Raw genomic sequence first — 27,652 nt, forward strand, 5'->3', positions numbered from 1 at the left:
GAATATATATACCACTCCAATTAGCCCAACTTCACTGTCAAACGCTTCTCTTTAAATGTGTCGGTGCAGATTGGATATGACTGAACATATTCTAGTGGGCTTTCACGATCATATTTTCAAGTGCGCATCGTGAAGTGCGCTTCGTGCTTTGATTGCACTCGAAAATTCGGTTACTATCAATTCTTCAATGAAGTCAAGCCTACTGTGTGATAGCTGTATTATATTCTAAGAAAGGCGAATTTGATGTAGCTACCAGTAAATATATTAACCAGCTAACTGAGCTAAGGACTATATACCGAGTTAGTAGCTGGCACAGGCGTTGCCGCATCTAGAATGCAAAAGCAATAACTGACAAAAGCGCCCCAAGAGGTGCGCCTTCAAGTTTCGATTTCGGTTTATAATGTACGCAAATAAAGAAAGCTAAAAAATGGTGTAGAGGTAGCTACAAAACATTATTACGTGCAATACTATTATAGTTCAATCTGCAGTGACGCTTATTTTTATTTTGCTGTGAACTTAGCAGAGGTATTGGCGGTATTGCGTTCCAACAGTTAGGAACACTGGGCACCTTCAACTGACGACAAACATGGCGCCGAGCCGTGCTCCCGACGTGTATAATCGCGCTCGGTGTTTAATGTGTCCACTTGTGATCGCGCTAGTTTCGCTCCTTCATTCGAGTGCCGTGAGTGGGAGTGATGAATCTTTCCCCGTGGCCAAGTATTTGGACTACAATGCGACCACAACTTTGTTGCACGAACTTGCTAACAAGCATCATTCGCTAGCGTCTGTTTACAGCATCGGCAAGAGTGTGAAGGGACGCGAGCTATGGGTGCTGAAGATCACCACCGATGCTCACGTACGGAGCATTGGCAAGCCTCTGTTCAGGTACACGGCCAATATCCACGGCAACGAGGCTTTGGGGCGCCAACTTCTCTTGTATCTTGCGGAATACATGTTGGAAAACTATGGCACCGACAGCCGCATCACGCGGCTCGTCAACAACACAGAATTGCATTTCTGTCCATCGCTTAACCCGGACGGATACGCGAATGCTAGCGAAGGTGACTGCGAGGGAGCCAGTCGAGACTCGGGTCGCTTTAACAGCCATATTGTGGACTTGAACGGTAACTTCCCAGGTAGCGAAACCGACCTGACAAAGATGACAGTGGGCAGAGAGCCGGAGACCTTAGCTATCATGAAATGGTCAGTTCTCAATCCTTTCGTTCTTTCGGGAAGTCTGCACAGCGGACTGGTCGTTGCCGTGTACCCATATGACTTCCGCTCGCCCGAAGCGCCAATGGACAGCCCCAACCTGACCCCCGATGACGACGTGTTTCGACATCTGGCGGGTACATACGCGAGGACACACAGTGACATGTTTCGAAGCCCTCAGTGCCAGGAGTATTTTGACGGCGGCATCACCAACGGTGCCGAATGGATTCCTGTGTCAGGTAAGCAATCGCCGCGTAGTGCGGTCATTTTTACTTTCTTTGGATCGTCCGAGCGAGAGCAGCTTTAAAAGGTCACTTCCACGTCCGTCACACCCGTCAGCGGCGACGGCGTGTCGCATCGTGCTGTGAGGTGCAGCGCGCAACATCCGTTGCCGCTCCGAAATGCAATCTTGTCCGCGGAGAGGTTTTGCTTTTGCGCTTCCCCGCGCTCCCTGAACCACGTGAACCTCGCGCCCCTGGGCTTTATCGACCCCGGGCGACGACGCTTTTGCTTTTACAGCCGCTGGCGGAGACGTCAGGAGCGGTCGCCTAAAAAAAAAAAAAATGCAAAACGGGGAGCGAAAAGACTCGCTTGGAACGCGGTGGGGCACGCGGAGGAAAACCAGTTACGGCCTGCGTAGCCGAGCAGAACCGAAATCAGGGGGCGGCTTCCGCTCTGACGGCAAAAACCGAGCGAAGCTGTCTGTCGTCGGGGGTTTGCCCGGCAGCGTAGTCATCGCTCGATGTTCTTTTCCTTGATGCTTGTCGCACGCGTTACTAGCAGGCAAAGTAGTTTGCTCGAAGTGCTTTTTGCTCTTTTTCTTTGGCGCAGATAAGAATTCATTTCCTCTCTCTACATAGGCCCTCGCGACCGTAGCCTCTGAACTGCGTGCGACCAAAATTTGCGCCTGAAATTTGCAGACCGTGCGTTTGCGTCCTTAAATCTGTGCCGCCTTGCAGTTTTTATTTCCCCTGACGTTGCCAGTGAAACAAGCAGACGTGAAATTTCAAGGGGAACGCATGGGATCGTTTTGCAGGAATTATTTGTGCGCGGAGGTTGAATGGTTCATCTGCGCGTCGTCACAGCTGCGCTAGCGTCGTGTTCGGCGGTGCAGAGGATGTGAACGTCCTCCCTGCCTATAAAACCGTTGTGATTGCTCTTAATGTGAAATGCACGTCACGTACCCTCGTACGCGCTGATTAATCTTTGACAGATTAATTGATCCTGAATTGGGGATGGATATTAACAGGAGGATAATTAAGTGAGGCAGCGCATGGGCCGTCCGCTCGTCCTGTTTTCCGCGCCGTATTTATCCACGGCCACGAAGAACACACCGCTGATTATTTGCGCTTTCTTTACATCTGGTTGTTTCTCGAGAAGCCTGTTTTGCTATCGAGTAGCCTGAACGAAAACTTGCGGAATATAGCTACGTCGTCATTTTTACCCCCTCCTCCCCCCCCTCTATTCATTTTTCTTTTTGCGGGAGATAAGTGCTGAGGATTCGGAGAATCGTATAACCGAAGAGTGATTTTACAAGTTCTGGCTATAGTGCCTCGGTGCGCGTTTGTTTGTCGCGCAACAAATGGCTGCACGAATGCCTCAAAAACGCGATATAATAAAGAAAAATAAAAATATCAGAGAGAGAAATTGCTACAGGTGGCTGGCTGCTGCATCCACGGCGAAAGAAAACTTTAGTGAGTCTAAATAAATAAATAAATAAATAAACAAATAAATAAATAAATATACTGGTGCTGAAATGCCGTGATTATTTGCCGTGAACCATGTTGAAACAAATCTGATTGCATGGAACCACGGCTCCATGTAATGTTGACTTTGTTGACATTTCACATTCCAAAGCAATGCTATGGACTTTCAGGAATATTCACTGATTAGCATCAATAACATGTTGCTTGCTCGCTAGTTACACTGGAAACAGCCAGCACAATTTGAACCTGCAGTCCTGCATTGTGAAGTGGGGAAGCCAACATGAACAAATGTAGCAAAAAGCCAATTATTCAGTGAAATTTAGTAACTTTTGTTGTTGTAGGCCAAATCGGATAGTTCAGCTATTTTGCCCCACTGTTACGGTGATTGAGGTTGCCATGTTTAGGCTCTATTTGGTTAACTGGCATAGAAGCATCTGTTCATGCTTCTGTTACACTTTTTTGCAATGATGTCATTTAAGAAGCGTTGTTCTTGACACAACGTTTTAAAGTCTACATATTTGTTGTCAGTGGACTGCTTTGCACTTCACCTGGTTTAGCTGATATGGTGATTAATGTTGCACCTGTCTTCCTTGTGTTCTTGCATCAGTAATACTGCCTGCATTCTCTGCATTGTTCTCTTGCCAAAGGGAGCATGCAGGATTTCAGCTACATCTACACAAATTGCTATGAAGTCACCCTAGAGATATCCTGTTGCAAGTATCCAATGGCAAACACGCTTGTCAGCGAATGGGAAAAAAACAAAAATGCCCTCTTGAGCTACATGGAACAGGTAAGAGGGCCTTCTTGTATTTGCAGTGCTGTGAGGGTGTTCTTGCTATATGCCCCTATCAAATGGTGCTGTGTGAGTGTTGACTTGTGGGCATTATTTTAGTCGACTCAGCTGAAGTGCATTCTTTACACCATCATATAAAGACTGTGAAGCTAAAATTCTGGTCACAGCACTCTACCAGTTATTTGAAGTTTGAGCTTTCCAGCTTTAATAACACTGTGTCCAGTCTGAGGTCATTTATTAGCAGATTGTAGGTGACACCATGTAATCTATAGGACATTAAAAATACTATGTACTTCATTTGCATTGACCGTATCCTCTGCTTTGGCTAACTTAGAAGTAAGGAGAATTTTCGCTCTAGGATTTATGCCAGAAAGCTTCAGTACTTCATAAAAACTGCTGTGGACAGAATGTTTGGCATTTCTGTGTTCTTGCAAGAGTGTATTCTTTGTTACCACTTGCTTGTTGTGCGTTTCTACAGTGCCACTCTCATTTTCTCCAGTTCAGTTGCTAGGTTTTGCCCAACATTTATTTTCATGAACAATGCAATTAAGCATGGCAACACAGCACCTGTGAGAAAAACTCTCAGAATTCATTTCTTGCATAACAATAGCAGCACTGATAAGGGGAATCATTACAGCATGCATAGTTCTTGCTTCCAGGTACTTGCTCTCCTTTGAGTAGTATTTGCTTATCAGTAATTGTTAACTTACTTTGCTCTCTTAGTCACTTTTCAGAACAACAGTTCTTTAATGTAAGTGGATGTGTGATACCACAAACCAGTCATCTTTTTCGACAGCTGCAGGATAAATGAAACATTGTTATTAAATCTGTTGGATGCCAGGACACAATTTGTTGCGCAGCTGTGATTTTTTTTGTGTGTGTTTCCATTTCTGACATTGCTGCTACTCTGCTGTTACTGCTGCGGCCAGTATAAACCTTTTGACAATGACATCATGAAGGCTAAAAGCATAATTTGTTGCAGCCTGTCCAGTACAGCCCTCAGAAGTACTATTCTATGTCTGTTATGTCTTGGTTTCATTAAATTGTGTGTCTGCAATATCATAAATTAATTTTCAAATTATTATGAATTCTGAGTTCGGAGTTCTGGCTGATGATAGAAGGATATTTTGAGAACTTTGACTAGGATCAAACAGTTTTCACATGTCATTTGGTTGCACCATATTGGGCCCTGCTTAAGTTTAACAGAATTCCTTCTTGTTGCTAAATATATCCTAAGCGTAATTTGCTTTGTTTCAGTAGATGCTAAACTGATACCCACTGTAAGATTTGATAAAGAATTTAGTCAATTGCTCACCTATGCTATACCAGCACCTTTAATTTCACTCTTTAGTGCTAATGTTACTGAGCATGTGAGATGCTAGTCAGAAAGAGTGGCTTCCTTAGAAGGTGTGGCTGCACCTGTGAGGCACCGAAAGTTGTTGCTGCAGCAGTTTCCTGCCCATCCCCTTAGCAGAACTGCATTGAAAGAGGGAAAGAGGTGCAAGGGTAACTTGCCCATGGCACCATTTTCTCTTTCTTTCTTTCTTTCTTTCTCTTCCAACGCTCACTCGAGACCTTGCTCAACTGGTCTTGCTCTCGGCTAGTTGCTGGGCAGCCAGAGTGGGTCGTGAGCACTGGAAAGAAAATATGAAGTGCATACCTGTCAGAGAAGTTGTCTGGCTGCTCACTCAGGCATGAATGTAGTGTGTGAAATGAAAGGCAGGAGGCGAGGAATGGGAAACTGCTTGTTCCTGTCTTGCACAAGGCATTTGAACAGGTTCTGTCATTCTTCCAGGCAGTGGCGCATGAGTATCTTTCATTTGTTTTTGCATGAGATCTCTCTCTCTTTTTCTTTTTTCATTTGTTGAAAGAACAAAAAGCCGTCAAACTAGGCTGTATGACTTTTTTCCCAAGAATGTTAATTCTTGGCTAATTCTTTCTGCATTTGCCTTGTATTGTAAGAGCTTACTGAGAAAATTGGAATAGAGTTATTAGCTGCAAGTCATGAATATTTTCATTCGGTAAAGCATAGGGGAAAACCTTGGTTCAACCATTTGCTGACTTGTTTGATGGGGTTCAAAACTTTTCAAATTTGGTAACCAGAGGTTGTGATGGCACGGCCAGTTTCTAGTTTATGGTGACCATTTTAAATGGTTCTCACATTGACAGTGAGATACCAGTGCATGAGATGGTTAGGGGAGATACTTCACACCACAGGGAAGTGTCTCAGTGAGCTTAAAGAACTTGTCTTAAGCAGATCTCTGCATTTACGTATTCATGGTGTCACCGGAATTCGAAAGCAACTCGATGACATGTAGTGTAACATAACAAAAACAAGTTTTTTCCACATTTTAGATATCACAGACTTACATGAACATTCTTACCTCTTTTATTCAATGAAGTTTGTTGGCACTACTTTTTTTTTGTATTTACTTGTTCCTGGAAGTTCACTAAGCAATGGATGTATGAGAAACAAGAACCCATAAAGTACACACTGATTTATGTGCATAGTTATGCTTGGTGACTGAGAACTTGGTACACACGCTTCTTCAGGTTGTTTCACATTTGATCTATTTAGAAATTGCATGTACTGTGCCACATATTAAGCTAGTTGGGGTTGTCTACTATGTTGCGTGACTTAATTGTTTTAAATGTAGTAAGTAGTGCTCTTTAAAAAAAAAAACGCCTGGCTGTGTTGTGAGCTTGTGGAAGTTAGTGCTTCGATCTAATCTTACAGAAAAGAAGACAATGGGCTCATCTGTTTTGCAAAGAGCACTGTGTTTTACCCGTGTTTTAGGGCAACCTAAAGCCGTTTGGCTTTTTCTAGAACCTTGCAATGCCCTTACAATATGGTGTACATCGTTTTTGAATGAGTAAAAAGCTCTTCTTTTCTATTTCTAGAATAGTGTCCAAGTAATGCAACTAATGCCTAGGTATTGTACACAGCGACATCTTTGGTGTTTACTACAATGTGATCGTGTCCTATACGCTTTCGTTTCCTTTTGTGCTTTCTGAAAATTTAAGGTTCACATGGGTGTGAAAGGAGTGGTAAAAGAATTTGGCACAGGCAAGGCTGTTCCTAAAGCTACAGTCATCGTGCAAGGCATCAACCACAATATAACCACTACAGAAAGAGGAGAGTTCTGGAGGCTTCTGCTTCCTGGCCAGTATGCTCTCCATGTGTCCAGCCCAGGGTGAGTGCCTGCCTGCTACATTAGTCATAGGAAAGTTTGATGGTGCAGAAGTATCTAAAGTCTTATGTTTCTGGTTGCTGTTATTTTCGCAGCTGCTGCCACATGCGCCCCTTTGTTTTCATAAAACGGCATGATGACTAGGCATACATGAATGCAGCAAGTAAATCTTCATTTGTAAGTCTAAGTAAAAGGAATATTTGTTAGATAAAAGTACAAACACTGTTGTTAGTAATTACATGTATCAGTAGCTGTATTAAAGAGACTGATGACTACGTATCCATGAATGCAGCAAGCAAACTTTGAATTGCAATTTTAAGTAAAAGCAATGTTCGTTAGCTAAAATGCAAGCACTGTTGTTAGTAGGTACTAGTAAGTACATTCCATGCACCGTATGTTTATTCATGCTCTTAGATGCATGCATGCAAGTTAATTATGCTTGCAAAGCTGCAAGCTAATATTTGTTAAGTGTTTTCTCTACTAAAAGCTTTTGTGCCTTGTCGGTTGCTTTTTTTATTGTAACCTTGAGTAGCAAAACTGAAAATTATACATTAAATTTTATGTTACTGTTTATATTCAGGTATGAGAGTACTGTGAGGCATAATATCACTGTGATGACTGGAGCTGCGACATGGGTAGATGTTATTCTCACACCGGTGCCATCCACCACCAAACCGGTGAGCACACTTCGTAGCACACACAGTGCTGTTTTAACATTTGTAGTCAGAGCAGTGTCCATTACCATTTATAGCTCTGAGATAAACTACGCCATACAGTAGATTGTCGTAGCCTGTATTGTTGCTGACATATTTTCATGTGATAAACCACATCATTATGAAGCATCATTTTCATTTACTTGTTTTCTTTTTGCTATTCTTATTCAGGGTTGCCTAAAAAGTAACATGTTTAATGCTTTCATTTTGAAGCTTTTTTTACATTTTAACACATTACTTACTTGAGCATGACATGACATTACTTGAGCACTCCTTTTCTTCTACAGCCTAAATCCTGAAATATTAGGAATACTTAGGCCTTATTAACTGCAGTCTTACAGAAAGACACTTTTTACAAAAAACACACTTTGATTGCTTCTTTGGAGCTAAATGTACAGATGTGTGTATCATGACAGAACTGTTTCTACGCGGAATACATAAGAAGGTGACTTGCATTTGCACACACACCGCTCACTTGGAAATGGGACACTGGGAGTGAATGAATTATCTGAGGCCGAAATATTTGCTACTCGATAAGCCATGTCTGCTTTCCAGCACAGAACAGATTTGCTGATGGGATTTTTTTAACACATTAGTGGGAAGCCCTTACTTATCACCAGCTGTGTAGGTGTGTGAACATCTTGTCTGGTGACAGCAGATAGTGCTGTGTGGAGAAAGGATGTCACTTCTCAGACAGATAACAGGGCATTGTGCTAAGCGGGTACAACATATGAATGGGGCCCTTGCTTCTGGGTTTCATGTTCTTGACAAGTTGTGGTGGTGGAGGACTTGGATGCCACCATCGTAGTGAATAGTTACAGAGCTATTTTATTCTACAAACCATTCCACAGTTCATGCTTTCTAAGGTTATGTCATTAAAGTGAAGTCAATAACAATAGTGAGCATTTGGGATCTTAAACCCCACAATTTAATTTAAAAATGAGCATTCATATTTAGCACTACGTAACTTATTTCATAATCACAAAGAAGTTACAAAATGGTGCCATAAAAAGTGTTTTGCAGCTCTTGTGTGCCTTTCTTTTTTTATTCATTGCTGTCAAATTTTTGCTCACATACATGGTCACTGGTAGCAAAAGGCTTTTAATCAACGAACAACTTGCTCAGGTGGTCTTTCTGTGGCTGCTAAATCTCATGTTTTAGGTTTGATTTTCCTCTAATTATTAGACATTTATGCCATTGTACTGCCTCATTCAGGACACATATTTCATCAAAATGTTTTAAAGGGAGCATTATCAAATATCATGGCACTAATAATAAATAAATAAATAAAAAGGAGACAATTATGGCTTGCTCATTTTATTTAATTCATGGCAGCTCATTGAAAGCCTTTTGCAGCTTAATGCTGGTAAGGCAGTCAAAGCAGGGCATCAAAGGTGTGTCATTCTCAAGTTTTGGTGCTTTTAAAAAATGGGGGAGTCCATCCCTGACAAAAGCCCTGATTTGAGATTCGCTTACTCTTCCACTTGCTTGTAATATTTTCTGGAAGCAGCTTTGTGGGTAGAAATCTGGCTTAGCTTAGCTTGGGGAGCGAAAGTCAGGAGAAGTTGTGCATTACCTGTTAATGAAGGCTACTATTTCTTCATGGATTGGTTTGTTCTCATATTTATTTATCCTTTTTTAATGTATGTGCTCATTTTTGCAGTTTTTAGTGAACAAAAGAAAAACATTGTTTTGATTGTATTCAAGCTTGCATTGTAATTAAGAAAGCTGAACATAGTTCATTAGATTTGTGCTTGAAATCAAGCTGTAATCAAGTCAATATGCATTGGTGTTAAGCATAAATGTCTTTAAATTTCAGCCCAAACAGTATGCTCCTCTCGATACGGACTTTGTGTTTTCCACCAAACCCGAGTTCAAGCACCACAATCAAGAGGAACTGGTTGCCATCTTCAGAAATGTTACTAAGAAATGTCCCACCATCACTCGACTCTTCAGCATTGGCAAATCGGTGGAGGACAGAGATCTCTACTTCCTTGAGATTAGTGACAATCCTGGTCATCACGAACCAGGTATAAATTATTTCATTTTATTACTTCTGGCACATAATAGAAAACTTTTCAAAAACTAAAATAAGTTTCCAGTGTGGTTTGGCCTTTTTGACTACTTGCTGTAGCATGTACCTAGCCTGTGACTGAACTTGAAAATTGTGTCTTCTGCAAATGTTGTCATGATTTGATGTGAAGTTGAACTATCTAATTTTGTGCTGCTAAAGCTGGATTCATACAACCGACCAAATTCCGCAAGTGAACATTACGTGGCTCCTGCAGCCCAGTCACTGTGCACACAAGGATGAAGCAGATAAGCTGCTGACGGTGCAATGCATTAAAGGGTTCCTGAACCACCCCTTGGGCTTAGTGAACAAACACAGTCCGCGGATAGCATATGCTGCCGTGAACATCTCAGCCAAATTTTGCAGTTGTGCGCTGCGCGTGGAGCTCATAAGCGGAAAGAGAAGTCACCTTTCTCTCAAACCCTTTCTTTTCAACAGAAGCTTTTCTGGACACTTTATTTCGTAATATGGCAGATTCCCACACACTGCTGCTATTGGCCAATAGCTGACATCAATCAAGAAGGGTGTTTGGATCAGTGCGATTCTACCTAGTGTTACTGCGTATATTTATTGACACAGTTTAAAGGGGCCCTGAACCACATTTTATCAAAGGGGAGAAAGTAATTTGAAGTGAAAATAGGCTATTTCAAAAATACTTTGCCGCAAAATGTACCTCAATGTGTTCAGCAAAAGCGGAGTTATTGGCAATCAAACATGACCTCCGCTGTCCTCCCGTTCCTTCTTCAATGCCTTGCACTACGAAGGCTATGGCACAGTTAGGCGTGGCCATAACGCTCTGCCTTCTAAATGTCACCGTGGCACGCAGTTCAAATTTCATTTTGGATGTTAACATAGACACCACGACTTCTGTCTTTGGTGCCTACAACGCACTAAACATAAGCCAAATGCAGTTGTCCTTAGCGAGCCACAGTGCACTTAGCCAGTGGACTCGTGGCGGCATCCCGCGGCAGCCGTGGTATCTATGTCATGTAGCCAACCGCAGATTGATGTCAGCTATCGGCCAATAGCAGCCGTCTAAGGGAATGACAAAATAGTGCGTCCGATGACAAAATAGTTTGTCTAGAAGAGAAGCGTTTGAGAGAAAGGTAACTTCACGGTCCGTTTGCGAGCTCCATGCACCACGTACAACAGCAAAGCTTGGCTGAGAAGTTCACAGCAGCGTATGCTACCTGTGGACTACGTTATTTCACTAAGCTCAAGGGTGGTTCTGGGCCCCTTTAATATGCAGGCTGGAGTAAGTGAAAATCTTCCTTCGAATTTCTATGATAATCACATACTTCCGGAAGAAACTGACTACCGTTTGCTCACTTGGCCACAGCTGCCTGTATAGGAATTGAACTTTGGTCACTATACTTATCACTATGTCATAGCTGTCTGGTCCCCCCTAATTTCGACTAGTTTTGGACACTCAACTAGCCTGGAACTACAGGAAACTTAAGGTCAGACGACACGCACGAACGCCAGCACTCTTTCACTCCTGGCCGCTTCTGGTTAGATGCCTTGGCAGTCTTCGCTTCATATTGAGCTATTGATAGCTGATAATGCACAAGTTGGATGTGGCTACTATCCATCGGGCAAGCTGGTGCAGGACAACACCCACCTGCACCACGTAACATGGCCATACTGGAGCATATGGGCGCGAGCGCTCACTCAAGCCCTGTCATGCGCAAAGCAAATGTTGCAGTTACATGTAGCTGCGGTCTGCTATGTAGTGTAGATACCACGGGGTGCCACGATGAGTCAGCTGGCTGAGTGCACTGTGGCTCACTGAGGACAACCATGTTTGGCACGTCGTAGGTGTCAAGATTGGAAGCAGTGGCATTTACTTGAACATAAAAAATCGAAATTGAACTGCGCACCACAGTGACATTCAGTAGGTGGAGCGCTGTGGGCATGCCCTGTTCCACCTTAGCCTTTGCAGTGCAAGTCTGTGAACAAGGAATGGAAGCACCGCACAGGGGATGTTTAATTGCCAATTACTTTGTTTCTGCTGAACACGTTGAAGTACCTTCTGTGGCAAGGTATTTCTCAAATAGCCTCTTTTAACTTCAAATGCATTTCTTGACTTCAATAAAAAGTGGTTCAGGACCCCTTTAAGAGTCATCCATGTCATGCTCCTCTGCAGAATTTGGTCTGTCCTAGAAATACACTTTAAATCGCCATGTCTTACCAACTTGCTCAAACTTGCAGCTTGTTATCATGGCGTCAGAAGGACGCCGTGATGTTTTGCCAGTGAGGCAAGCTGTGTATAGCACAAGCTGTTTAACTCAAAATGCCTTGTGCTGCTTCAGAAGACTGTAACTAATGCTCAAACAGCGTCAAGGCAGTGAGGGCATCAGAAAGATAAGCAGAACAAGACTGGTAGGGACAGGCTCGTACATTTGTTCTTTGTTTTAATGGAAAAGAGACATTCCAATTATGCTGAATGCACTTTGGACACACACTGTTAAGCATAGTGGCATTACTAAGTGAATCACAGTAGTGGTTTATGCACAAGTGAAGCACCACCTAGCAGAAACAGCATGCCTTGAATACTACTGCAGCTGTGTTGCATAAGGCAAGTCTGGCAAGCAGAAAATGTTTCTTTTTCTGTTAGGTGCTCATAAAATTTATGAGCTGCATTGTGAGGTGCTTCCTTCAGAATCTTTCATCTGAATCCCAGATTAAGTCAAAAGTGTGCCAGTTACACTGCATGTGTACATGTTTTTAGTCTGTAATAAAGCCCTGTTATAGTTATCTACAGCTATCTACTGTAGTGTGACTGGCTCACTGCATCACTTTATACACGTAGTCTGCAATTGCTTATATCACTTTAAGACATGTACTTCTGCTTTCTCGTAGCGCTATGTTTTCAGACCCTTTTGTGGGGGTTTGTTACCCTCAGAGTAATGGTAACAAATTGGATGGTCACTTTTATGAACCTCCCCACCTTTCCCCTTCTTTCTTCTTTCTGAATACCTAACATACTTCTTATCTGAATGACAGGTGAACCAGAGTTCAAGTACGTTGCGAATATTCATGGCAATGAGCCGGTTGGTCGTGAATCTGTTCTGCTGTTGGCACAGCTCCTCTGTGAGCAGTATGGCAAGTCTCGCCGCTTGACAACTCTGGTAAACAACACACGCATCTTCCTAATGGCCTCAATGAACCCTGATGGCTATACAAGATCCAACGTCGGTAAGGAACCTTTATCAAATGTTTCAGTAGTTGTTCATTCACTCCTAAAACTACTACAGCTACTATTCTAATTTAGTAAAGCTCAGGAATTCCTAAGGTAAGCTTGACATTGTTGTTCAGAAGCTTCTCGCCTTAAATTGGGAAGCCCTAGTGCATTTACACACACAGAATGTAATGTTCAGAGAGACTAATGCAGTGTATTAGCATGGTGTAAACTCGATGATGTTTACTTCACACATGATTCTTGATCTCTCATGAAGTCCTATACAAGCATTTTGACCGCGGAAAAAAATGAATTCATGGTCATTGATGTAAGCATTGTGTAGCCAACCAAGATGTTGATTAAACTGAATTTTGCTTTATCTGTGTAGCAATCAAAAAGCCAGCAGAAAGAAATTTGATGTCCTAGAAGACATGTGAATATATCAAGTGGAAAATGAAATGATAAAATGTGCAAACTACTGGCACTCATTTACATTTGAGATGTGAGCTGTTGGTAAAGTGGCACAGTTAACCCTTTCGCTGTCGGACGTTTCTGGCCGTGACGCACCCCCAGTGTCGGCTTGGTTTCAGGGAACGAGCATAACAGGGAATGAACATAGCAATTTATTTTTGATTATGATTGGTATACAAATAACATAGCCAATGCAATATGCACATTTCAGTGTTCTGCAGCTGTTGTTAGTAAACATCATCATCATCATCAGCCTGACTATAATATCTGTTCAACATCCGAATCTGACGATGCGGAACCCTCTTCGTCTCAAGCGACTTTGTCCGAGTCCGAATCCGAGCTCGGCTCGTATTCTGAATCGGAATTCAGCCACCGCTCCCATGAGCAGACGAAGGTCCCGCGCGCCGAGCCATCCGAAAGTAACCGTGCGCAGGGAGGATGCGCTTTCAGTCGCCCGCGCAACGGAGAGAAATGGGACGTTGCGTGATCAAGAAGACAGAGGGAGATGGAAAAAGGCTAAACAAAGTTCGAAGGGCTTTACGTTTACTGCTGCAAGTCGGAAGCGAGGGTGCGGCGAGAGAGCGAAAGCAGCAATCGAGTCACCCTTTTTGGAGAGGCAACGGCACGTGCGCCTGAATTTGACGCGCCGTAGCAGGCACACCAACAGAAGAAAAATAAAAACCTTCAAACCAGCGGAGATTACAGAACAACCCTTGAACCCATAACCACACGCGCGCAACGCATGATCCAGCGAACGCGGAGCCACCGCGCCACTCAGCAAAGAGAAAGTGGGGAGTGGCAGTCGCACCGTACTCTTCAATACATGGGTTAACACAGGTCGGAGCGAATATACGAACTTGTAGAAAGAGTCAACAGATGGCGTGGCCAATCCAGGAGCGCCTGCTTTTGCGCTCAGGCGCGAAATTTTGAACGCACGATAGAGAACGTACCGGTACGTCAGTGACACCGTGGGGGGGAAGCGCGATGACGTACCGGTACGTCAGTCACAGCGAAAGGGTTAAGGTTGTGATGCATGTTATTTGTTGTCAGCTTAGTGATCTCACGGCCAAGATTCACATAGCAATAACTGCTCAGTGAATTACTGCATGGTACTATGACTGTGTGTAGTAATTTTTCTACATGTGCATGCATGTGCTACACTTGATGCCAATGAGAAATGTTTACTTCCAGGCGACTACAACAGTCTAGTGGGCCGATTCAATGCTCACAATGTTGACCTGAACCGCGACTTCCCTGACCAATATGAGCCTCACAAGGCACACAACCCACGAGAGCCCGAGACAAGGGCCATGATGAACTTCATAATGGCGCGGCCTATAGTGCTGTCGGGCAGCTTGCATGGAGGTGCTCTGGTCGCCAACTACCCTTACGATGGCAACAGAGAGAGAGTGGAGCGCATCTACAGTGCCACACCGGATGACTCCCTCTTCCGGTACCTGGCTCTTGTCTATGCCCGGGTGCGTGCTTGTTGCTTCTCATTTGTTAGTGTGTTTGTGCCGCCACCGATCAGGAGCTCTCAGAAGATGGCTGTTTGATTAATCTTTTCTGCCAATATATGAGACGAATCAAGGGAAATAAGGTGCTTGGTGAGTGAATTTTATAGATGACATCCACAAGTACTGAAACCAGAGGAATTTATGGGAATTGTGCTGCTTTATTAGAGGACAATAATCAACTATGTATGGGCTCAGTCTTGCCGCCTTTACTTCCTTTGTCATTGCATTTAATATAAACTAAAGTATGTAAACAATGTTCTTTTGGCAGTTCATATCTCAGTTCTACTTCTGGATTTTCTTATTTCTGTTACCATTGGCCCCTTTAATGGTCCCTTTTTTGACAAAGTGTGATGACAAATACCATTTAGGGAAGTTATGTCTTAATGCTTAAGGTGTTCTGCACAAATATTGACACTACAAGCAAGCATTATTGGCAGTCCTTCGTTGGTCATATCTCAGCTTGTCATGTCACTTATAATTAATATCATAAAAGTTAAATTGCTGGCTAATGAAGTTTGTGCGCATACAACTCCATTTGCATTGGCAGCTTCAGGTTTTTGGAATGATAGCAATACAGTGATTCATTGCTTCCAAGTTTAGAATAAGAACCTGTTGCTGTGTTTGATAATTTTTGGCTGCTTTTGTGATTTCTTCAGGCTCATCCAACCATGAGTCTAGGAAAGCCTTGTTCAAAAGGACCCAAAGATGATGCATTCAAGGATGGAATCACAAATGGAGCAGCATGGTACAATGTATATGGTGAGACATGCTTTCTCTTATTAAGTAAATCTTATAGGTTATGTACTGTCTTCTGTATTTTTATCATTCCTGTATTTTCTCAATGTATGTAATTATACGTTCAAAGCACTTGTGCATGAGTGAAAGTTTATGCTAGTGTGACACTACCCTTTTCTGTACACTTGCTTACGAGTTTATGGAAAATGTGAGCCATAGTGTAGAGTGTGCCCTTCAAGATTTTGCTTGTGTCTACTGTGATCTGTAAAATGCTGCATACTCTTTTTCTTAAAAGGTGCCATGTACATAATCATTTGGTGGTCTCATTGTTGTACACAGGTGGAATGCAAGACTTCAACTATCTGCACAGCAACAGTTATGAGCTAACAATTGAAATGGGCTGCTATAAGTACCCACCTGCATCTGACTTGCCAAAATATTGGGATGAACACAAGCATGCACTTGTAAAATACATGGAGAAGGTAAGTCAATGGCTGCGTAAAGTCTATAATGTGATGGCTGCTTCAAGTCTATAATGTGAAGGCTACTTTGTCCTATTGCTATCGAACCTTTTCACTTATAGTATATGGTCTTGATGCTGTTAAAAGATGCTTTGATCATGTAGCTTATTTAATGCTGCCGTACTGTTTCTAGGTTGATTGTGAATATGTAGTACATGTTTGTGCCATATGGCAGTAAGCACTCTGACCTCAACTGTTAACCTTCTGTAAAACAGGACTAATTATTGCCATGTAGGCACAATGGAATGCTAGCAGGAAGGCAGCAAATTACAATGAACCGAAGAAGCATTAACTGTTTATTGGGCAAACTTATGAAGAAAACAATAGTAGTCAGCCATTGCAATAGAGTCAAGTGGCTTACATGTAGTCTCTATTTCTAGCACATCATCATGCATTCTAAATAAAACACCAGCCACCACAGCAATGCGAACATTACTGCTTGCATCATATACAACTCAATCAGTGACCCTGTCTTCATTTCACAGAAAGAATATGATAAAAAGCACATTTTGCATAGAAACAGCAGCTGGATAGTGACAGTACTGCAACATAAAACTTAATTACAACAAACAGACTTGGCTGTGTAAATATTTCGTACATTGGCATAGCGTATGTGCATATGTGTACAAATTATCATCAAGGTGTAATTGTTATTGCACTCTTAGGTTATACTAACTGACCATGAATGTTTCTAGAGGACAAAATGCTTTCCCCTTCTTTACCCACACATGTGAAACAAATTGTAATTCTATGTGGTAGTATCTATATTTACAGTACCTTGCAAATAAGGCACTCTGTGAAATGAAGCATCTTTGCACCTTGAGCTGCTGCCAAACTATTCACTTTGAAATTCACTTTGAAACTATTCACTTTGAAGAAGGAAAGAGCCTGATATCCACGCAAACCTATAGACGACGTGCCCGTCACACGTGATGCATACCTACCAACTCTCCCAAATTCTTTGTAAATTTTATGAATTCCAACTCGTTCTACAATTATATGATTGCGATTCTACTCATGGTAAAGTTTTACAGATTGGTCTGTGACCATACCCTTGAAAGTCTTCTGATTGTGAAAGGACACCAGAGGGTGTACCTGCAAGGAGCAAGCTTATTCTGACAATTTCCTGGTGTGGGCAAAGTAAGCAGTAGCAGTGTCATTAAAAAAGTCAACGCGATCTAAAAACAGCATGTCACTTGTCGGTGGTTCGTGCTTTTCGAAGTTTGCTGCAGCTTGTGTGTGGCGTCTAGGAGCAAATCATTGTCAATTAAGTGCTTATATATGACACAATAATTTAATGTTTTAAAGTCCTCAGATGAGACTTTAAAACAGAAGCTTGCTATTCAGCCCTCCCTATTTCATGTGTGGTGTCCGTGGATTGCTACAACTTTTAGAGCTAACAGGTTGGTAAGTATGGTAATGGCATTGAAATGTGTTATACACAGTGGTTATTGTGGCAACGCCACATATGGTAGGCACTTGTGTGGCTATGGTGGAGTATGTTATAAGCTGCCTTCACAGTATGTCAATTAGTGAGCCACTTACATGATTGGCCCTCTGCATTATGACGCCATGTTTTGCAGGAGATTATGTGTTGCTTGTATGTAGCGGTGTTCTTGGCAAAATGCTTGCAGGTTCACCAGGGCGTGAAGGGATTTGTCAAGGATCAAGATGGGCTGCCAGTGCCCAATGCCACAGTCCACGTTCTTGGCATTCATCATGACGTGCGTTCAGCTGTGGATGGAGACTTCTGGCGTCTTCTCATGCCTGCGACCTACTCTGTCCGAGCTTACGTTGATAGGTATGGTTGCCTGTCTAGTGAAGGGGCCTTTTCACATTATACTTTTAATGCATACTGAACATTGCATCAATCGAAGCAACACATATATGTAACTTTTACAGTTAAATAGATAGCTCATTTTTACCCAAATTTTGCACAGATGTGGCAATTGATGGTGCTTGTCCAGTCGCTTCTCTTGTCTTTGTTTTTGTTTTGTGCTCCATTTCTCAGCTAGCAAGCAGTCTTGAGCCTCGTTTGAGTGCATTACTTGGCTGTTTCATTCATACTATATCAGAAGGATGCATCATCTGTGTTGACACCAGAAAAAAAAAAAAAATTCACTGCAACAGAATAGTGGTGCCATTTTTATTTGTAATGCAAAACACAGTGTGTTCCCTATGACAGTATCTACCATTGAATTGAAGTTCCTTGAATGCCATGATGTCCTCAAATCTGTACACAAAAGAGGGACAATTGCATAGTGAACACAATTTTAATTCTTTTTGCCATAACATTTAGCAGTTTAGCCATAGCATTTATAAAGAAAATCATGGGTTCGTCTGTGTGCATTGTACACTTCCCATAGGTTTTGATATGTACTTAGTATTGATACGTGTGCACAGAAAGCACATGATGCTGTATGTGAGTTATTCCTTTGTGAAGATTACACATTGCATATTGCACATCTATGAACATTGGCATTAATTTGTGCAACTCAATAAAGAACTGAGGACTCTATAATCATTTTTATGACAATACTATTAAATCTCGTGTGATTAGCATACATATGCTTGCCCAAATTTCTAGAGTTCTGAGGCATACTGCATTATGCCTCATAATCAGATCGTCATTTTGGTATGTAAAACCTCATAATTTTTAATGAATACATTTGATTGAAGTTTCTATAATCTAAGTTCTTGTGAACTCAAAGTTCTGCGTTGTTGGTATGTAGTGTCTGTGACCTGATGGGGATGATCTGGTTTTATATCTGGCAGCTTATTTACCTTGTGTTAGTGTTCCACTGAGGTTCCACTAACACACAGTATTGGCAGGGCTGGGCAACGATACTTAACACTTGTATCATGATATGATACAAGGTACTACCACGATTATTGTATCCGATATGATACTTTCCATTTGTACCTTCTTTGATACATTAGCAAATTTCGTATCATGGATCTATATAATGTAGCAGCAAACGCATATGCACAAAATGTTTGCTTCGAAATTTCTTAACTCTGACCAACTTTGTTTTATTTGAATGAAATGTCTGTTAGTATCTCAAAATATTTGTCTTTCTTGCTCAAAGTGTAATGTTTTTATTCCGAAACAATTTATTGGGGTTGCTTTAGCTACTCAACATGAAAGCTCTTTATATGCTACGCTGTCAGCAGTTTTAGCCTGTAGCTTTCGTAATTCTAGTCGGTGCTCTGCTCGCCTACCAGCTAGCAGGTCACCATCTAATTACAAGAACGTCACTAAGAAGCCTCTGCACGATGGCACAAATACCACTGTGAAGTTTTACCTGCAATAATGCTGGTAGAGACGTTTTCTTGACACATTGTGTATACAGAGAGCAGATAAAGCTGCAATGACCTTTCATTTTTGCTTATCTGCTGGTGTAAAGTGTTCGTTAGCAATATATTCATTTACGTGCAATCTTCTTAGGGTTTTCCTTTACGAGAAAATTTGTGCAGCCCAAAAGCGTTTCATACATATTGCAGTGGCACAAAGCGTCACAGGATACCACCGCTATTAACACTACTGCCACTTATAGCTCCGATTACCTGGTGATTTGTAACAGTAAGAAATTTAAGGGTGAGCTAAAGAAAAAGAAAAATATATTTAAGTAAAATAGAAAGGCAGTTCCGTATAACAAAATCTCAGTGAATATGTAGAAACATGATACAGGCAGCATAACTAATAGCTATGACATTTAAGCATGAATTATTGTCAACCTACCTGTTAAGGTCAGATAATAGAAAACTGAGTGCCTGTGGAAATTCACTCATATCAGAAGAAGCCAACGAACACTGGCACCAAGGACAACATAGGGAAAATTACTTGTGCTTAATAAATGAAATAAAGAAATGATACATTAATGGAAATGAAAGAAGATAAAAAAACAACTTGCCGCAGGTGGGGAACGATCCCACAACCTTCGCATTACGTGTGCGATGCTCTACCAATTAAACTACTGCGGGGCTACCGCTCTTCTGATATGACTAATAAAAATCGGGCCCCTCGGTTAACCCCCTTTCTTCTTGTGGAAATTCAGGTGGCTTAGTGGCAGCAGTATCAGCTTGAAAAGTGGAGTTCAGCCAACGTTTATAGTTGGCTGAATGTTTGTGTTGCGATAGCAATATCTTGTATCTTAAGATACATTATACATTCTTTCATGTATCGGAAATACAGATACTGATACACATCTTGTCAGACATAGCATGATACCCAAAGAGTATCTAAGATAGCATCTAAGATACATGTATCTTCGATACTTCCCAGCACTGTACTCAACATATTGAGTCAAAATTCCTTGTTGGCTCAGAAGTTAGTTGCGTGGCGCTCTTGGTGAACCTACACTTTACTCTTGTTTCTGTTCAGTTTTCCTCTGCCAGTACAACGGGTGACTGTTGTGGAAGGCAACGCAACGTGGGTAAATTTCACCGTTGACCGCCGCTACGCCAAGTGGTCAAGGGAGCATGACTTCCTTATTGGTGAAAATGGAGAACCCAAGTATCTGGGTGCTGATGAACTTACCAACCTGTTGATGCAGCTGCGTCAAAACTACTCTGACATTGTTGAGGTCAAGGACAGCTTTGGCCCACCTGGTGAAACTGCACTCCAGTTCCTGCGAATCACGGTGCCGGTAAGACAACCTGGCTTGTCCTCATTGCTGTAATTATCATTCATAAATTGTGGCCTGGGTTCACTACAAACTGCAGGAGTTTTGCTTATACTTATAGAACATAGTATAATCCACTATATCGTAAGCCCTTTGCCTGATTCCATCCGTCTGCTTTTTGAATATTTTGTACAGAATAAGATTTTATTGTGGAGTTGTGATGAATTATGTTAGTGGCAGTGTCTGTGTATTGTGTTTTCAATAAACTGCACAACAGCATTAACTCTAGTAGAAAGCAATAAATTAGTATAGGAATAGTCTTCCAAAGTCCAGTTCACATAAACATTTCACTCCATGGAACTGTACAAATGCTTGCTGTTTTAACTCTATTTGTATGGTTCATATCATAGAGTGGATAAGCATGTTTATGAAGCAACATGATTGATGTTGCTGTCATTGTTAACTTCACCTGCAGCTGAACAAGTGCAGTTGGTGAGCTTATCAAAAGTCTAAGAAAGTGAAAATACTCTCAACTTTGACAAGATGTGTCATGTTAAAAGCAGCGTTACCAGTTACATAGCTACTGGTTTATGCCTTTCAGAGTTAAAAACATTCACAGTATTGTAGCTCAGAAAAGGTGGCATTGAAAGCTCAGGCTTAACAGGTGGTGCTTTTCTTCCTGCACATTCTTTCATGATTCCTTGTCCCGCCGCTCGTGCACTGTGCAATTAATGCACACTTACCAACTTGTTCAACATACTGCCCTGTTCTCAGCATTTAGGCTAATCAAAGCTGTGCATAGCATAAACATGCAGCTCCAAATGAAAAGAGAAAAGTGGTCACAATGCGAGGAATCTAGTTTGTTTTGTTTTCTTTTACATAATACAATTTCTTTTTTTCTCCTCCATGATGCATACTGTAGAGCAAAAAAATGAAGCCAGAGGTCGTACTCATTGGAGGCCTCAATGGAGGACGCCCTGCAGGAAGGGAGATGTTGATTCGCCTGGCCAGGCACCTTGTCACAGGTAACATCTTGCACTAGTTGCATGTATCTAACCACCCTTTCCCCCAGGAGCTAGTGTCAGATTCAGTTGTGTAATAAAGTGTCTTGGGATCTCAAAAAAAAAAGGGGGCAGCAAATGGTGGTCTGGGCATATCATCATGTCAGCGCTGCACTTTGCTCATCATTGTGCATTACATAAACATTCATGTTGGTGCAATTTTCATTGGGCATATTGTCACATAGTAGTAATGGTAAAGAACACAGTAGCGATACTGTGAATGACGAAACTAACCTTTACTGGTTGAAGCCTGTGCCCACAAAAGCAGGCTACACTTAAAGCACAACGATAGTGCTGAACACAGTCGACGATCGTCGAAATCTGATCTGCCGGTCAAGCGCGTCGGCTTTTATACACGTGCCATCGAACATTTCAGAGTAATCGCTGGTGCCCGCGTGCCTTCCAGTAAGTTATACACCATTGGCGTCGCACATACATGCAATCAGATTACAGAAGGTTCGCTGACAACAGACCGGGGATGGAACCATCGATAACATTCCAGAAACTTCTGATACATGCAGGCGTGCCCTGCGCTGAGCGATAAAATTTGTTAGATGGTGAAAAGCACTCACTCGAAAAAGATAAACGAGTCCACATGTCAATATTTTGGCTCGCTTTTTCACAAAACCTTTTTTGCCTGTCCTGCTGGATCAATGTTGCAAGCACGCCCTTTAAGAGTTAGTTCATTTCCAAGCAGATATGCTCCTACTTAATTAGCTATCAAATAATATTCCAGCATGATTTTTCTTTCTTACTGTTCATGCAGTGAAATTGAAAGGTCTGTGGCATTGTGAAAAAACAAATATGGAAAAAGGAGGGTTGTGACATTATATGTTGTAATTTTATTGTGTATTTCATAATTTTTGATCTATCGTGACATAGCAGAACTTAGGAGGCATTATCTTACAGTGTACAGTGTCTTACTCTGGATTGATGATTTTGACCACTTTCAATGCTGTGGAACATGGTCACTGTCTGTAACTTGTGGCAATTTTACTGGCTTTTAAACTCGATTATTAGAAACATGGCAGCTAAATGTGCCTTATTTTGTGGCTCTTCCATTACCCACCTAGGTTGACGAAATGGTCGGTACTCATAGTTGTGCTTGTTTTGTGCAGGCTATAAGCTAAGATCCCAGCGCATAGTTGACCTTCTGGAGAAAGTGGTGGTGCACATCGTCCCCTCAGTGGACAAAGCAGGTTTCAGCCACTCTGAGGAGGGCATATGCGACTCTCAACTGTCGGAAGAGCTAAATATGGAGGACCGTTTTGGCAATGAGTTCACTGGCCAATTCCCCATTGTGGAAGCCGTCAAAGAGGGCCTGAGCGTGTCACACTATGTGGCAGGTCTTGTCCTCGACACAGGAGGTGTTGGTGTCAGGTGAGCTCCAAAAGATTTGCTTTGGTGGCGTTGAAGAGCATGGCGAGATAACGCTGGGCCAACAGTAGGTAGCTAGATAGCTATCTCAGAAAGAAGTCAAATAAGTGATAAAGAATGCTCAGAATAGTCAGAAGAAAAGCAGAAAGCTTTACCTGAACATGGTGTACAAAGTGCACGGTTAGGCAGGAAATTATTGACCCTTTTCGCAGCAATCCCATGAACGCTGCCATGTTTGATCACGTGGTGACGCGTCCATTGCTTGCCTCAACTGCCTCCATTGCCTCTGTGTTTACGGTGGGTTTGCATAATGCCGGTGCAGCTTAGCAAACCACTGTTTTGGGAGATATCATAGACGGTGACTGGGTAGACGAAACAAAGCTTTTACCAAAGCTTCAGAGAACACGTGAATGCGCTTTCGGAGTTGATTAAGCTATGTCCGAACGGCGCGAGTAGCATGTATGGTGATTGTTTTAAAAGCGAGGCTAAATATATATTCCAAGATGTCCATACTTTCCGCTCATGAATTGAATCAGGATTAGTGTGTTTCGCTCGTTGTTCTTTATTTGGTGAATATTTTGAAGCAGCTGCTTGCCACATTTCTGACTTTCTTGGTGCAGTCACTATGTGATTATCTTCTGCCTGATCTCTTGTGGGTGTGCTCACTTCCGATAGGTTTGTTCTTTCTTCATGCAAGGCTTTAAATGTAGCTGTTTTGTACCTTGTAATACCTTGTAGCAAAGATTTATTATCGCTAGTAGCTCGCTTACTCTTGTGGACAATCACGAAACATTCAACTTCGACCATTTGTGCACTATCGGTGTAGTCCGTCATTTATTGTGCATATTGTGGGAGATACGGGGTTCTCCTCCGTACTCTTGGGACAAAGGAACGACAACACAGTAGTGCAAACAATCACAAGGGCATTTATTGCACCTTTCATAGATCAATTCCAGCTAGCCGAGTTGCTATCCCCAAAACATGCCGATGGGCGCGCGACAAATCTAGAAGTCTGACTCACCGCGACGACCGCATAGCGAGCGAATATGTTCGCCCCATGCTGGATCCCAACGCCTGGTCGTTCACGTGTACAGTCACGCCAACGGTGGCGCGTTCCAAGGCGGCCACACGAGACGGTCTCGCAGAAGCATGGATTGGCGCGCGCACGCGGTACTTCCGGCGCGTTCGTCAGCCCGCCGCTCAAGACCAAGAAGCTTTCTTTCCCGCGCCTAAGTAACCCCACCGCAGCGCAACACTAGCGCCATCTCTCGCACTGCGCTTCAACCACTCCGACTGCCGCGGGCGCCAGGCCACGCGGCGGGCAAAGCCGCCCTGCAGGAGACGAGCTATGCGGGAAAACTAGATTTCAGGGGAGGCGTGAGAGTCACGCATCCCCACAATATATGGTGCGCTTATATTCAAGTGGGCGCCCATTCACTCATTGACACATTGGCAATGGAGTGGGTGTAAGTATCCGTGCCAGTTGAAGTAGATGTGTGTTTATACTGTGCGCGAAACGTGTTATGACAGGAAGCGGCGCTACTCCCTTTGTCATTGTTTTAACGAGCGGTACTCACGCTTGCCGATGTTCCATGGCTGAAGCACCCTTTTTTGAAGGTTAGCGTTACAATGTTAGCAGATTAGCAAATTTCTGTATCCTCGAGGAAAGCCATGCATCTCGAAGTGCCGGTAACACATACGGACAGTTGCAGCTGTGGTCCACAAACAGCAGTGGTCCACAGTCACTATTTTTGCAGCCAGCTACAGCACAGGTCTTCAATCCACATGATTCAATTGAGCATGATTAGAGCACAGTGCATTAACGAAAACTCCGTTGCATTTCCGACAGCTGATCGTGCGGAAGCCAGGTGGAAGCAATAGTGGTTTCCTATTTGTGCGTTCTCGTTGAGGCTACATGCGGCACGTCACCGAAAGTGCCATCTCGTTTCTTTAGAACAAATTGCTCCGCGAAAAGGGTCAATAGAAAAAATAAAACTATAATAATTTCAATGTGGAAGACATTTCCTGTACCGTTATAGTTTGTGTTTTGAAGCATTGTGGATAAATATGTAAAAAAAAAAGAAAGAAAGAAAACCTGTATCTGTCTGTCTTTTTGTCTGTATCTGTCTGTCTTTTTTATATTGTCGAGCATAGAGGCATAAATGTGTGAATAAAAAAAAAATAACTGGAATCACATGTGGCTTTGTGCAGCTTTCTTTTTCTGCAAGAAATGCAGTTTATTGTTACACTTCGCAGGAAAAGACTGTCTTTTCTTTGCAGCCATTCATTAATGCAGTACTACATACGTGCTTACAAATGTAATGTCCATCGTAGAAAACAGTGCTAAAAACATGAACGAGAAAGGAAGAAGACGGGACAAGCGCTGGTCCTGGTAATTTGATTATATTGTCTTTGATAATTTCAGCACCATTGCTTTAGAGAAGATTTGCTGTGCGTACATAGTTATTACGTAGCCAGCTTTTAACAGTGAAGCCTCACTAATGTTGTAACTATGAAATAACCAGTTCATATTGGTGTGGTGTGCAGAATTGCGCTGAATGATACAAATAGTGGCCTGCTGGACAACATGACTATGGATGGCCTCATAGCTGGCTTCCGCAAGTACGTGCCTCTGTCCAAGTGTGGAAAAGAGCTGAGACCTGTTCATGACGGCTCTTTGCTCCAGTATGCCTACAACAAGCATGGTACTCTAATGGTAAATCTGATTTCATACTACAGAGGACATACCACATTCTTTGGTGGATGTATTATCGTCTCCATGTGACATAATGGCTGTTAAGATGCTGCCTTATGCCAGTTTTAATTAGTGGTTCTTGTCTAAGATATAGTACGGATTTGCCAACACTATAAGAATAGTAAAAAGCTAATTGGGACTCCATTTATTTGGATTGTGTTGCTGTGTGCAGATTCTTATGGTTTCTCAGTGTGAGACCTGAAGATGTTGGTTGCAGTTACTTAGTAGTGAGCACTCCCTGCTCTGTGATTGCAGATGCACAATGTTGTTAGCCAGTTCTGTAAGCTGTGCTCACAGGAACAAAGTAAATGGCACATGTTGATGCAAAAGTGTGTAATAAACTTGTATACCAAACTAACAGCTAGAAAGCTAGCTAACGGTGACAAGGAAATGTTGCTTTTACAGAGTGTGCCAGGGAATAAAAAAGACATTTGACTCAGCATCTCTGGTGGTAGGATCTTCTGAAAGCTAGGTCCATGCCGGAGACAAGTTGAGACGAACATACATTGCAGAATCAGGCCTTGCAAAGCTAACTGAAATTTGTTGGGTAGGTTTGCACACCCTGACCTCCTGATGCCAAAAATGTGGGAGCACACAGCAAGCAACCTAGAGCTATTTTCGGGTGGATGTGAACTTTTCTTGAATATATTTCATTATGCTGTTTATCAACTTTGTCAGGTACTTCTGACTGTTGAGAGACTCTTCTTGGTAATTGTAATAGTTATAGTTGTGCCATCTGGTACTTGGCAGTAATACGTGCCATAATGTGGCCAATCAGGTATTATAGCTCCCATTCCTACAAGTAGAATCTCTAAAGAGAGATCTCTAAAGATAGTGCCCGATAGGCTGATGCAGTGGAAGTGATCGGAGTAATTTACGTATGACAAAATATGCAAGCATACCAATAGAGAATTCTATTACTGTGGTTACTTATCATCTGCAGTATACTTTTTTTGTGTACAGTTGTGTAAGTGGCTATATTGCTTTGAGGTCAAGAAACATTTTATAACTATAGAGTTTCTAAACAGGATGAGTTTTACAAATGTCCAATTCTTTACAAGCAAGCAAAACAATATTAAAAAGTTTTATGACTGTAGCTCCTGCTTACCTACAGTGAGCCTACTTTTCAGTGGCACATTATGTTTTAGAAGTTTGTTTAGAAGTTGCAGGAGTGTGGTATTTTTTGGCCTATATTGGAGGGGCCATAGAATGTGTTGCTGCCATTAATACCCAGTGAATTGGTGCTTTTCATAGCAGTTTAACTACCTTATCCATTCCTGTTGCTTCAGTCATTCAGCACTACAGCCATTCAGCAGAAGCTAATTCCTGAGAAGGCTTTAACACATTCTCTAGGAATTCTCTATATGGTGACGGAAGTCTATTTTTTGTTTTGAGTGTCTGAACAGAGTGTTAGAATGAGAACGTTGGTCAACATATTGCAACTAGATTTCGGCTTACATTTTTACAGCGCAGCTGTTAAGGCCTACTTCCCCCACTATCGTGTCGGCGTGCAGAAAAATACTTCTAATATAGTGCAATGCCGACCTACGCTGAAGGTGATGCAGGTGTTAAGCACTCCCCATACTTGGGCCGATTCCGAAGATACGTAGTATAATACTGGGCTGACGCATGGTGGAAGTGAAGCAGGCATTAAGCACTCCCCATACTTGGGTCGATCTTGATGATAGTGCAATACCGGGCTGTCCCGTGACGAAAGTAAAGC

At 42.3% G+C, this 27,652-nt stretch overlaps 1 protein-coding gene across 2 annotated transcripts in view; it reads left to right on the forward strand.

The window, feature by feature from the left end:
* Positions 1-566: 566 nt before the first annotated feature.
* The window catches only part of LOC126519281 (carboxypeptidase D-like), a 58,073-nt gene continuing 30,987 nt past the window's right edge, over positions 567-27,652 (forward strand). For both annotated transcript variants that reach the window (XM_055065488.2, XM_050168910.3), the window contains exons 1-14: positions 567-1,451; positions 3,566-3,708; positions 6,736-6,905; positions 7,483-7,579; positions 9,435-9,645; positions 12,693-12,884; positions 14,530-14,816; positions 15,512-15,614; positions 15,930-16,072; positions 17,746-17,912; positions 20,496-20,760; positions 21,659-21,761; positions 22,916-23,177; positions 25,722-25,890. In XM_055065488.2, the coding sequence (XP_054921463.1) occupies positions 587-1,451; positions 3,566-3,708; positions 6,736-6,905; positions 7,483-7,579; positions 9,435-9,645; positions 12,693-12,884; positions 14,530-14,816; positions 15,512-15,614; positions 15,930-16,072; positions 17,746-17,912; positions 20,496-20,760; positions 21,659-21,761; positions 22,916-23,177; positions 25,722-25,890 (3,177 nt within the window). In that variant the 5' untranslated portion in view covers positions 567-586. The remainder of the gene's footprint in view (positions 1,452-3,565; positions 3,709-6,735; positions 6,906-7,482; positions 7,580-9,434; positions 9,646-12,692; positions 12,885-14,529; positions 14,817-15,511; positions 15,615-15,929; positions 16,073-17,745; positions 17,913-20,495; positions 20,761-21,658; positions 21,762-22,915; positions 23,178-25,721; positions 25,891-27,652) is intronic.

This window comes from Dermacentor andersoni, chromosome 3 (genome assembly GCF_023375885.2).
Source record: "Dermacentor andersoni chromosome 3, qqDerAnde1_hic_scaffold, whole genome shotgun sequence".
Taxonomy (NCBI): Eukaryota; Metazoa; Arthropoda; class Arachnida; order Ixodida; family Ixodidae; genus Dermacentor; species Dermacentor andersoni.